Source organism: Equus quagga, chromosome 16 (genome assembly GCF_021613505.1).
Source record: "Equus quagga isolate Etosha38 chromosome 16, UCLA_HA_Equagga_1.0, whole genome shotgun sequence".
NCBI lineage: Eukaryota > Metazoa > Chordata > Mammalia > Perissodactyla > Equidae > Equus > Equus quagga.
Window position 1 is genome coordinate 36480118 of NC_060282.1, and position 13512 is coordinate 36493629.

The following is a 13512-nucleotide window of genomic DNA, read 5'->3' on the forward strand; positions in this document are numbered from 1 at the left end:
AGGGATGAATGGATAAGCAAAATGTGGTATACGTACAATGGAGTATCATTCATCCTTAAAAAGGAAGGAGATACAGACTTATGCTACAACATGGATGAACCTTCAAGACATTATGCTACATGAAGTCAGCTAGTTACAAAAAGACATAGCTTGTGTCACGTCACTTATATGAGGTACCTAGAATGGTCAAATTCCTAGAGACAGAAAGTACAATGGCGTTTGCCAGGGGCTCGAAGGAGGGGGTCACGGGAAGTTTTTGATTAACGGGTATAGAGTTTTAGTTTTATAAGATGAAAAGAGTTCTGAAGATGGATTGTGGTGAGGTTGCACAACAAGATTAATGTATTTAATACACTTAAAATGTACTTAATGACCTTAATGTACTTAATGACATTCACATGGTTAAGATAGCAAATTTTACATTATGTGTATTTTACGTCAATAAAAAAGATGTCGTATTTTCTTTTAAAAAAGTGTTCACAGAAAGAACCTCCTTCATCTTACATAGTTTATAACCCCTGAGAGGAGTGAAGCACAGAAATAGGGGGAAATTGGCATGGTGTTCCAGTGAAAAGACACAAAAAGGCAACTTGTTCCTCAAAACACTAAGTAGCATCTTAATGCTCAAGTAATTCTCTGCGGTCCCATGAGAGAGGCCTTTGTAGCACAGTGAGGCTGGTTTAATCTTGAAATCATGGTGAACAGAGAAAACAGCACTGGACAAATATAAGGAGCCCTTATATCAAAAATCTCCTTAGAAATCTGGAAGAAAGAGAAGCCTGTAATTAGGGTTTGCTGCGTTCCTGCTCCGGGGGTGATGTCATCGCCTAGAGAAAGGGAACTCAGTGCCAGGAATCCGAGCTTGCCACTCTTCAATAACTCAGTAGGTTCTCGCGTGGGAACTCCTCATCTTGGGGATTAGTGAGCAACAAATCTATTTGGTAGATACCTGTGTTTGGCTAAGGGGAGGAAGAAAAATTGAAATGGCCTTGTAAACGGGAGTCATGTGGAAGAATGTGGCACAGCAGTCCTCCGGTCAGAATCACACGGGTGGGACCTTAACATGCTGTCAACCCCTTCCTGCTCCCCTTCCTGCCATTTTCCAGCTTTAGGAAACTAAAGCTGAGAAGGCAGAAGTCACAAAGCCAGCTGTTCCGGTGCTAGGACTATCTGGTTGCCTGAACCCCATTTCAGTGCTTGTTCTTCTGTAGCACGCTGTGCCCCACCCCCCATCAACTTCCAAGCTGTGACAGCGTGGACGCTCAGAACCTCATCCACCGAGATGTCACCTGAGTCACTCCCAGGGACCTAGGGGCAACTGTTTACATTATATGAGCTTCCAGACCACACAGACCCTGAGGGGGAAAGAACGTCCTGTTGGAGACTATTTCTGGTGCTCGTGTCATTGTGCAGAGAGACACTGTGGCACAACCAGCAAAACCAGTTCTGGGTGGAAGAACTCTGTAATAGTCCCGCCAGAATCATGTTGCAATTGAGACTGGAAATCTAGAGCTAATCCCCAAACCTATTTTAACTAATAGTTTTAACACTTTCCCTAGCCAAACTTTTCCCTATAATTAAATTAAACTAAACAATTAGAGTTCCACGTCCTTTCCTTTCTTGTGTTCGTGCTACAGCAGAGGTAGAAATAAAATGTGGGTCAACAGCAAAAGAAAAAAGCAGGAATGTGCTCTGGAAAAATCTATGAACCTTATCATCAGGTCTTGATTATACATATGTGGTAAGACCACCAAATACTAGCCTGTTTTTTTGTTGTTGTTGTTAATAAATGCACCAAAACTAAATATCCAAGTAAGTTATCCTTTAACAGAGTCATCTTGGGAAGACATATGGTTTTCTCAAACAATGCTGCCGTGGCTCTCTTCTACATTGCCTTCTTCAAAGTCAGTCTTGTGCAAAAGAAATCTCATGTTTAACCCTAAAGTGATATTATCCAACTCGTTGATATGTATTTATATTTGGACCCAAGTGGTTTCTGATGTTTTTTAAAACACCCTCAAAGATCAAGATTAACCACCATTGTGGGTGTTCTAAAGGATGCCACAGCAACTTTCTTAAGCATGCCAACACAAGCCAACCTCTGGCCTGCTGCCAAAGGACTGACCAAAGGAACCAGCAAATACTGGCAGGGTTCCTGGCCCCATTCCTCTCAGCCATACTGTGTCAACCTCCATTGTGTCACTACTTTCCCCAACACTGAAAGCCAATAAAGATGTAAACTGTATATTCAGTTGTCTGAGGGGGCATGATTGGGGCGTGAAAACTCAAATGTTCACCAGGACCAAGCAGGGAAAGTTCCAGAAGGGAGAAGGCTAGAGAAAGCATTAAAGAGAACAGCCAGTCCTCACAAGAGCCACTCACAGCCTCGTAAACACTCAGGCTCCTGGTTGCCAGAATCTTTAGTTGTCTAAAAGAATCTGGAGAGGCTGGCCCCATGGCCGAGGGGCTAAGTTTGCGCACTCAGCTTCGGTGGCCCAGGGTTTCGCCAGTTCGGATCCTGGGCGCAGACATGGCACCGCTCATCAGGCCATGCTGAGGTGGCGTCCCACACAGCACAACCAGGAGGACCTATAACTAGAATATACAACTATGTGCTGGGGGGCTTCGGGGAAAAGAAGGAAAAGAAAAGACTGGCAACAGATGTCAGCTCAGGTGCCAATCTTTAAAAAAGAAATAAATAAATAAAAATAAAAAATAAAAATAAAATAAAATGCCATAAAAAAACAATCTGGAAAACTAGATTAAAAAAATAATAATCTCCTTACTGTTAAATGTGGGCAAAAAATCTAAAAATTTGAAATATAAGTATATAAATGCATGATACTCATATACACGTCTATGTTCTGTGGACCATATGAAGGTTGTAGGTCACAAATTTGTGTCCTCTGGCCACATAAACCAAAACATCACACGGGTCCTGGCCCTGAAGCCTACAAAGGACTTCTGTGTGGATGTCACCAACAGGAACGCAAAGACAAATGCAACTGTTCCTGAGAAGAAGTCCATAAAAAGAAAATCGCACACAACTCCACTGCAAGAGGGACGCTTCTACTTCCTGCTTTGTTGAAAACCTTTTTCTCAACCACGCGATTTTGTTTTTTGCAGGCTGCTTATTGCAAAATCAATAATATTTTCAAGAAATACCTTAGTTTCTGTGGGTTGAGAAAGAGTCTTCTCAGTCTCCCTAATGAAATGGGTTTAACTTCACTGGTTTTTCTTTAAAAGCCCTTCCAATAGTTTAGGGAAAATTATTTGGAACTATTTTTTATTACTTACTGATTAACCCAGACTGCATACAATTGCAACCACCAAGTAATAGTCACTAAAAATATATATTAAAGAAACAAACAGATTTTACTGCAACAAGCAAACACTGCCATTTGTCAAAGCATATGGGAGCTTAGATTCGTCAGTCTGGAACAACACGCATGCACGCACACACACATTTAAACAAGAAAACTGAGCTCCTACCCATGGGAAACGAGTGGTGTCTCTGAACTGGGCTAAAAGAAAAGTCAGCTCAACCTCAAATTAACTACCTCACTGGTTGACCACAGAGCCACCTCCATCACTCAAGCTGCCCCTTCTTGTTTAGGCATTTGCTTTAAAAGGTCTTTATGGACACGTAACAGTTAACACCTTCACCCAGGAGCACTCATTTGCACGGACTGCAGGATACTGCGAATTAGGGCTGGATTACAGCTCACATTGATAGCTTGCTTTCATTGACAAGGCGCCTCCCAGGATAGGATCCCACTGTCTTCCCAACGGCCTCTCCCTCCTCACACTGCTGGCTGATTATTTCTTCCTCCACCTCCCTCCCTGAGAGCACTGGATCTTCTCACGTCGCACCCCTAGCACATGTTTGGTAGAGCAGAGACAATTGGAAAAGTTTGTTTTGTTTTGTTTTGAGTGAGGGAACTTAGGCCCAGAGAGGTCAGTTGACTTGCTAAGGATTTCAGCCCTGGCCCCTCCATGCTATTACACAGACTGCCTTTCCATTACTTAGCCCAGCACTCCAGCCTCTGACAGAAGAGGGTATGAACAGAAAACACGAGGCTTGGGCTAGGAACTTTAAATGGAGGCCGGGTGGACCCTAGAAGACAAACTTTCCCGACAGCTCTGTGTGGGACCTGACTTCCCAACGCATTGCAAGCCCTCCTTCCTTCCCTCAGATGCACTGAGCCACTGGAACATTCTCCAGGCTCCTCTGGCACTCTGTCTCTGCTTGCCCACTTAGGTCACCTTTCTTGGGCCTAAAGCCAGTTTCATTTACATTGTTTTATACATGAGTGAAATGAGACACTGAGCAATTCATCTTCTTCTGTAAGTTATGCCCACAATTCCCATCCAGTTTCCTTTCTCACCTAGCCTTCCCCCTGCTCGCAGACAATAAAGCATTGAAGGGAGGTGTTTACACTGACCTTTTCATTAGTTTGAAGACAGAGTCTTCTAACATCCTCTAGATGGTACATAACTGAAGCAGAAAACAAGCTTATGTTTCATCTGGAACCTTTGCATTAGTGCAAAATAAGGTTCAGGAATCAGAAGGTACGGAACACAGAAGGAAGAGTGGGCATAGCAGAAAAGTTTGGAGTTTTCATAAACTCAGAGACTCTTGGCTGGAAAGCAAATCTGAGCATGAGCCAAGTCTTAATTTTTCACCCAACCCAGTGCAACAGTGGACGTCTACCCCAGCACACACCTTGCCGGAGATTTTACCATTGCCCTTCTTAACCATACTGGCACCAGAGAGAAACAGAGAAAGCTTAACAGTCAACAGGAAAGAAATAGCTCAAGGTCACAGCAGTGGCTACACCTCAGGGAGTGAAGTTCAGAGACCTGCAGCCCTGCTTCCTGCACCCTCCCTCCATTAGGTGCGGAAGGAGTCAGGGGTCAGGAGGTATGCCCAGTCGCTTACCTCTGAAGACATTAGCTCTGAGCACCTTCCTGCCTCTGAAGAAGGCAGCAGTTAGAGAGGGGTTTGGGGGAACCTGCAGTGCAGGGAGAACAGGTCTCTGGCCCAGCCTTGCCAGCCCCGAGTGTGAGCTGGCGGCCTGGGGGACTTGGGAGGGACACGTGGCTTGGCTTGGCCCATCCTGCAGGAGGCCACAGAGGAACAGGTACACTCCCTTCTCTCCTTTACCCCCAAAAGGCAATTTAGCTGCACATAATTGAATGTGTGTGACTTCTAGAGAAAGATAGTAGGTTCATTTCCTTTCTTTCTGGCTCAAGTTAACAGATCTGTCCCCACCTATAGAGGCTTTGATGAAAGAATCATCTGCAGAGAAAGGACATGTTGTTTAAAAGGCGTGAACAATGAATCAGTGCTACTCTCTCACTCACCTTCGCCTCTTCGTTCACGTCCCAGGTGAAGGAAACAGCATTATATGCAATCTCTTCAATGTTTCCAATCGTATTAAAGCTCTCCTTGTAATCAGCTGTAACATTAAAAAAGAAAAAGTTTTTGAAACAGTAAGAGCTACTCTGTGACATGTATTGAACTATCATTTTCCGATGGGGAAACTGAACCTTCACCTCTTCTTTGGCCGTGTCTATGGCAACGTTAAGGATTTGTGCTTGCTGATACTCTTTGACTAATATGTACTCTATAAGAATGTAAGCATGTTCCTCTGTTAAAACACTAAGTCTAGATGAAAGAATGTTCCTGATTTGTTCTTTAGCTTTATTTTTTACTAGGTTTATAAAATTATTAATTTGTTCTCCTCCTGTGTCCCTTGTCACCAACCCCCTCCCTCTCCTACTCATTTTCCTGCCCCTCAGTTTTGCTGGAAGTGCCAGAATATTCCATAGGGATTGTTTTTGTCGAACAATACTCTGTTTATGAGCCAAGCAGTGTCATCGGGACTTCAGGGAAGAAATTCCAGGAGAGTGCAGGAATCCACATTTCTTCTACATCTTTTTGGACTCAGGGACAGAGTTGAGTTAATCACACCCTCTCCATTGAAGGCCCTCTCTTCTTTTATTTCTTTATTTATGTCATGTTTATTTACTCTGTTTTATCTCCATTATCCTCCCCCACAAACATGGTAGCTATCAATATGTTTGCTATGTATTCTTATGAAATAGTTGGGTTGATTTGTCCATGTACTTAGCTTTCACAAACTGTGTTGTTCTATGGCTAGGGTTGCCAGATTTAACAAATATTTGGGACATATTTATGCTAAAAAAAGTATTTGTTGTTTATCAGAAATTCAAATTTAATCGGGCACCCTATATTTTACCCAGCAACCCTAGCTATGGACCTTTTTGGATCTAACCACAATGTTGATGGCACGCCTATTTCTAACTGCAACTGCACAGAATTCCATGGTGACCATTGACCACAATTTACTTATCCTCCCCAGAGATGGACCCTTTGGTGGTCTCTAGCTCTCAGGTACCACAAACAACCTTGTGATAAAAATCCTTATTACTCACTGTCTCCACTATCACTGCCTTAGTAGGTCTTCAGGTCTGGACATGATATTCCTAATCTTAATCCTCACTACAGTAGTTGCCCCTTATCTACAGTTTCGCTTTCCACAGTTTCAGTTACCCACGGCCAACCAAGGTCCAAAAACAACGCTACGTCACAATACCTACGTCCATTACTTCATCTCACGATGTAGGCATCGTATCATATCACATCATCACAAGACGTAGAGGGGTGACCACAGTACAATAAGAAATTTTGGGAGAGAAAAAGACCATATTCACATAACCTTTATTACAGTATATTCTTATAATTGTTCTGTTTACTTTTTCTAAAGATTGGCACCTGAGCTAACATCTGTTGCCAATCTTCTTTTTTTTCCCTTCTTCTTATCCCCAAAGCCCCCCAGTACATAGTTGTACATTCTTAGTTGTAGGTCCTTCTGGTTGTGCTACGTGGGACGCCACCTCAGCATGGCCTGATGAGCGGTGCCATATCTGTGCCCAGGATCTGACCAGCAAAACCCTGGGCTGCCGAAGCAGAGCATGCGAACTCAACCACTAGGCCACTGGGCTGGCCCCTGTTCTGTTTATTATTTCTTGTTGCTGTTAATCTCTTACTGTGCCTAATTTATAAATTAAACTTTATCCTAGGTATGTACGTATAGGAAAAAACAAAGTACATATAGGGTTTGGTACTATCTCTGGTTTCAGGCATCCACTGGGTGTCTTGGAACATATCCCCCAAGGAGTGGGGGGCACGGGGGGCTACTGTACTTCCTGAGGTTTTTAGCTTATGCTTATCACCTGGATTTTTTTCCCCTACTCTTGGCCTCCTTACATATAATATCCTATCCTACCTTAATTCTGTTCCTTGTGTACTACATAAACATTGGTCGTGTCCTGCTTGGTGGGCATCATGGAAAAGTCTGTCTGCTTTTCTTTGGGCCTGGTTCACTCACAAATGGATCACTTAATCACATATTCTTTCTCTCCAAGAGTCCATAATTATTTTTCTAAAATTAAACTCTGATCATGTGTTTTTTATTATTTTTATAAGGCTAAAACTTACACCATGACCTATCACATCCTTCACAATTAGGCCCTGCACATCTCTGTGCCATCACACTCCAGCCCTACAATGGGGGTCAGAGAAAGGTTCAATTCCAACGATACTGGAGGTCTTTTTGTTTATAAAACCTTTCTGAATATTTTTCTTTCTGAGTCAGGATAGGAGCTAGATATCATGACTGACTTCCGAGATGTATAAAGTGCTCATTGTCTACAAAATCCGGCATGTTGTTTCTGGCCCATTGGTCGCTTCCCGCTCTGTTCTGTTGAGGTGCCGCCTCACTCCAGGGCTGGTGGCTTCTCCAGGCTTTAACAAGTTCTCTATGTTAACGCTGTAAAATTTCAAAGTCTGCTTTCCTAAAGTTCACATATCTGATAATTTTTAGCCATTTCCTCATTTATCACAAAATCTAAGTTCACATGATCCTTTAGCAAGATTTTAATTACTTTCTCTTATTAAAACAATTCATTTTGTTTGTATGAATTAGGTTGAGGAAAGTAGTACTCTATTTGCTTTTCCTATCCATGATATAAATAATAATAAAACAAAGGCCATAAAAATAACAGGTTCATAACAATCCATAATAAAATAGTGAGTTTGATTTTGTTTTTTAAAATATCTCCTGATTACTGGGACCTAGATTGATAGTTAATCACAGAAAAATCTCCTTAGAGGTGCTCTTCAAAATGACCCTCCAGACTCACTCTCTAGAGTGGGTCATGTCAGTGCAAACTCCAACCAGAATTCCATTTCCTCTGCTTCTCATCAAATTTCTACTTTTTTGGCCAATCCTATGAGTACAAAATGGTATCCTAATGACATATTTGCATTTCTTCTACCTCTCATGAGTTCAAGCACCTCCACATCTGGAATAGCCCACCAGGAGTCTCCGTATATAAACTGCCTATTCACACCTTTTGTTCATGATTCTATTGGCTTTTCCAGAGACACTTTAAATCAAAACTATATATCTTTATATTTTAAATAAAGCACACACACTTTAATATAAAAGCTTGCATGTTCACCATAGGAAAGTCAGAGACCGTGAACAAGTAAGAAAAATATTTAAAAGCAGCCACAATCTACTCACCCACAACCAACCACTAAAAGCCCACCCGTGGCTATGTCATTTCCCTCCCTCAGTCTCTCCTTTTCTCCAAAATATGTACGTGTTTTTACACAATATTGTAACAATTATTTTTTAATTTGCTTTTTTTTCCCTTAATACATCATCAGCATCCTTCCACGTCAATAAATAAACTTGTGGAAACTATTTTTACCGGCCAAATACTATCATATTGGATTAAGTGCCATAACTTTATTTTGTTCTTCTTTGTCACTTAAATGATGTCCAATACTTTGCTACCTTAAATAGCACTTCCTTTAATTATCTTTATGGCTAAATATTCATGTATACTTCATTATTTCATTAAGATATCTTCTCAGAAGTGAAATTAATAGGTCAAAGGGAAATATATTTTTAAGCCTTTTAGTTCATTTTGCCTAACTACTCTTGGAAAGGTTGAAACAACTATATTCACGATAACAGGGTATGAGTTCCAGCTTCCTCAAACTGTTTCTTTCCAAATTGATATGCAAAACCTGCTAACTTATGATCTTAATTTGCAATTCCTTGATTGCTAAAGACATAGAACAGTCTTTCATTTGCTTTCTGGCTCTTTGTGTTTTTTTACATTCTCTTTGTTTTTAAAATTTATTCATTTATCACAAGTTTCCTGTTCTGTCCATTGCACATTTTTCTCTTACAGTATTCAAATTTTCTTATTGATTTTAAAGTAAATGTTTAAAGCTAAGAGATAAAATAGAAAGCAAAGGAAAACCATTTTCTATCCTACAAATTTAGAATAAGGCTTTATGACTATATTTGAAATGATTTTTAAGAAACCTGTGCTTTCAGCAAGCCAGGCAATCTCTGAAAATTTTGAAGAGAAAAGCAGACCATTGAATTTAAAGAAACTGGGTTCTCTGATCCTTCCTAGCTATTTGTTTTAAAAGACAGTCTTACAATCTTGTTTTGAAGTTTTTAACAAGCATTTTTTTAAAAAAAGCTTTCAGGTCAATCATAAATTAAAAAAGCAAATGTCATATCTAGAAATAGAGATAAACCAAAGTGGTTTGGTCAAAAACTTATCCTAGATCTCATGAGTTACTGCACTGTAAGGTTTTATTTTTCCATAGCTTCTCCACTTGAAAAATTTCTCCCCTAAAAAATGTATTAGCTTAGAAAAGGAAGAGATTTTAAAAACAAATGCAACACAAATACAAATAAAATGCTTTCTGGGTCCCTCACTCTTGCACAGGGTCTCCGTCAGTTTCTATCATATCCACTTAATCAACAAATATATTGAACCAATATTTACTGTGCATCCGCTATGTGCCAGGCAGTGTCCTCACGCTTGAGATTTCTCCACCCTCTGTCTTTAGTCTCTAAGCCATTCACCTACAGGTGGTAAAATAGCTCTGCTTTCCCTTCGTGACTCTCAAAGTTTTCTAAAAGACTAAACAGCTTACACACATTGATGTTGCCTTGTCCATATGCTTTCTTGTCCAATGAATAAAATGCTAATAGATGTATCTCCAGTTTCTGAAAACTGTGTTAACGTCCTTTGATAAGCTTTGTTTGCTTAAGGGTTTATGACCCATGGTGTAGGAAGAGAAACTCAGCAACCTGTTGTTAAGCCTTTGTTAACTTATTTCCTCAAGAAAGTTTCCCAAACCCACATTTTGTAAATGTTGATAGTTGCAACTAGTAAAAAGTATTATAATGAGCTGGTGTAATGAGCTTAGTTTCCTAGATCTGCCATAACCAATTACCACAAACTTGGTAGCTTAAAACAATAGAAATTTATTCTTTCACAGTTCTGGAGGCCAGAAGGTCCAAGTCAAGGCACTGGCAGGGCTGGTTCCTTCTGGAGGCTCTGAGAGATGATGGGTTCCATGCCTTTCTCTTCGCTTCTGGTGCTTGCTGGCAATCCTCTGTGTCCCTTGGCTTATAGATGCATCACTCCCATCTCTGCCCCTGTCTTCACATGGCGTTATCCTCTGTGTCTCTGTGTCTGTTTCCCCCTTCTCTTCTGTTTTAAGGACTTGTCACTGGATTTATCCAGGATGATCTCACCTTGAGACCCTTAACTTAATTACATGTGCAAAGCCTTTTTTTCCATATAAGGTCATAATTTACAGGCTCTGGGATTTAGGATATGGATATATCAGTGTTGAGGGTCTCCATTCAACACCCTGCATCTGGGATTCCCTCCTGTGATTGGAAGTCATTTAATTTGACCGAATGGCTTGCTCTTGCAGAATAGCCACCATAGCTGGAAAGTACTCACCTCACTTTAACAGAATCATAAAGCACATAATCATGACCCTAGTACATTTTGAATAGACTTTTTTTCCTAAAAAAAAGAGGCAACATAATTTTACCTTGCAAATTTTGTACACTGGTTTGTAAATATCTATAGAATACAAACATCTACTTGGTGAAAATGGGGATATAAATAGAAAAACGCCTTAGATATTTCCAAAACCTGGCAAGATGGAACAAAATTATTATTGGCTGAAACAGAGTTCTAAAAAGATTTATGCCAACTGAATCTGAGTTAGAAAGGTAGTTCTTATTAATCTTAGTAATTTACACACAAAGGAACAATCCTAAAGTACACAAGTAGCTTGAAGCATCAAAAAGAATGAAACAATGGGAAGAAGAAATGGGAGTCTATCTAATGAAATAAGAATGAAGTTGATGTCATTGTTAATGTCATGTTGCTAGTGAAAGAGCCAAGGTGTGCAGGGTCCTCTCTAAGGCTGTGTGTGTCCTTGGAATATCAGAGTGAGAAGTGTGGAAATGCACAGCCATGTGCATTCTCTACAGCCAGTTAGGATGCCCCCCAAAGACGTGGAATGAGTGTTTCTGGATTCCCACAGCTTACAGACTGTGTGGATGGTCTATAACAGTGCTTCTCAAATGCTGGGGTGCATCAGAAGCACCTGGAGGGCTTTGGTAAAATGCAGAGGTCTGGACCCACTCCCAGAGATTCTGGTTCAGTAGGTCAGGGATGTGGGAAAGAATTTGCCTTTCTAACAAGCTCCCAGGTGGAGCTGATGCTGCCAGTCTGGGGACCACACTTGGGGTAGCACTGTTCTATGGCAAATTGAAATGACTGAATCCTTTGGGTGCATTTGATTCACTCCACATAAAGTCTTGGAAAGCACTACATCATCTGTCACTGAGGTCCTACATCTACTATCAACGAAGTCCATGTGACAGATGGTTCTTCCCAAAAGATCTCCTCTCTTGGGGGGACATAAACAGCATGTATAGGAGGACCAGGCAGTTACCTACATGGTGAGATGGGAGTACCACCTGCTCCAAGACATCTGCTTGTTTCCATGCCTGGAATCCCATCCTAAACCACTGGTTCCTTTGGGTAAGGACATTGTCATCTCCTGACATTAAAATGCAAATGCTCTTAGGACAATAACTGCCACAAACTGAGAACTTCCTGAGTGCCGAGCCTTTTACCAACATTGCCTCATCACAACCACCCTGTGAGGCAGACCTTAGCGTCCTCCTTCTACCCAGAAGTCAAGCTACTTGTAAAAATCACATAGTTGGTAACAGGCCAAGCTATGATTTGAATCTGGGTCTGTTCGATGCCACAGGCCTCCTTTTAACCACTGTCTATATTTATCTTGCAAATTTATCTTGCGAATTAAACAATGATTGTCACCAGATATTAACACCTTGTAGAGAAAAATCACACCATAGTCTACAACGGCAACTAGCTGGCAGAGAAAAACTGCAGGAATGCAAGTTCAATGAGCTAGAGAGATTCATCTTTGGACATTATGGGACCACTGCAAATTCCTTGACAAAGGAGGGCGAGGTTGGGGGTGCCACAGTGGAGAAGAAGCAAAGGAAACATCACCATCTTCTTCAGCCACCATAAAGATGGAAAGAAAAGTTCAAAAGTTAGCCCTTCTGAGAAAACAAGAGATGCAGGGGGAAGATGTCAAATGTCACAGTGTTTCAGCAAAGGACTGCTAAGCACATGTGAATGTGCATTACTTTCCATACGTTTCTGGCAAGTTACATTCTGAGTAGAAATTATGGGATTTGATTCTATTTTAATTGTTACGGGAAGCATAATGGTGAATCTTTTTGTTATCTTTTTTATTTTTTGCATATAATCGGTAGTCTGTTAATAGATTTTTAAATGCAGACTTTTGTAGATTGAGTTTTCTTCAAACTGATTGTATGTGTAAGTGTGATTCTGGAATGCCGTCAAAAGAAATGTTAATTCCTTCCCCTTAATTATGCTTCACGTACTTGGTAAATTATAACTACACCTTCTAATTATTTTTTTGTATATACTGTTGTGGATTAAAAGGGGTAGTATAATTAATATAAAAGTTGCTTCTCTTCTGAAAGGTCTGGATTCTGTCTGGACTAGTGAAATAATGGACATGGAATGCTGAAAATGGCTCAGGCACTATTGCCAATTCAGTATGCAATCCACCGCAGCCTCAAAGGATGCTTTTTTCAAAAGTCCAAGAACTTGGAATAGTTTGTATATTCAGAGTCAAGATGCTACAAGGAGTCCATTTATAGGGTGGTAAATTTATAGGGAAAAAGGACACTGGTGGTGGAGACACAAAGATTTAAATTTAATTTCTCTCCTCCTCTCACCAAGCCCTGAGACCTTCAGTGAGTTACTGAACTTCTCTCAACTTGTATTTCCTCATCTTCAAAAGAGAGTCAATATCTCAGAGAATAGACCCTGCTGCTCCTATAGAGTGTGACAGCAGCACCGCTGGTGCCCACCTTCCCCCGTCCCATCTGTCTTCAAACATCTGCTTCCCTCCATCTGCAACGGCCAAATAGGATCAGCTCAAACTCAGGAAACAGTGGAGGGTCATTCTAGGAGTATTTGCTCTGACTAGAAATAGGTAGAATAAAT

The 13512-nt window shown here is 40.9% G+C and overlaps 1 protein-coding gene across 4 annotated transcripts in view; it reads right to left on the reverse strand.

The window, feature by feature from the left end:
- The window catches only part of GRHL2 (grainyhead like transcription factor 2), a 156080-nt gene that overhangs the window by 53649 nt on the left and 88919 nt on the right, over positions 1 to 13512 (reverse strand). For all 4 annotated transcript variants that reach the window (XM_046642041.1, XM_046642038.1, XM_046642037.1 and 1 more), the window contains exon 8: positions 5368 to 5462. In XM_046642041.1, the coding sequence (XP_046497997.1) occupies positions 5368 to 5462 (95 nt within the window). The remainder of the gene's footprint in view (positions 1 to 5367; positions 5463 to 13512) is intronic.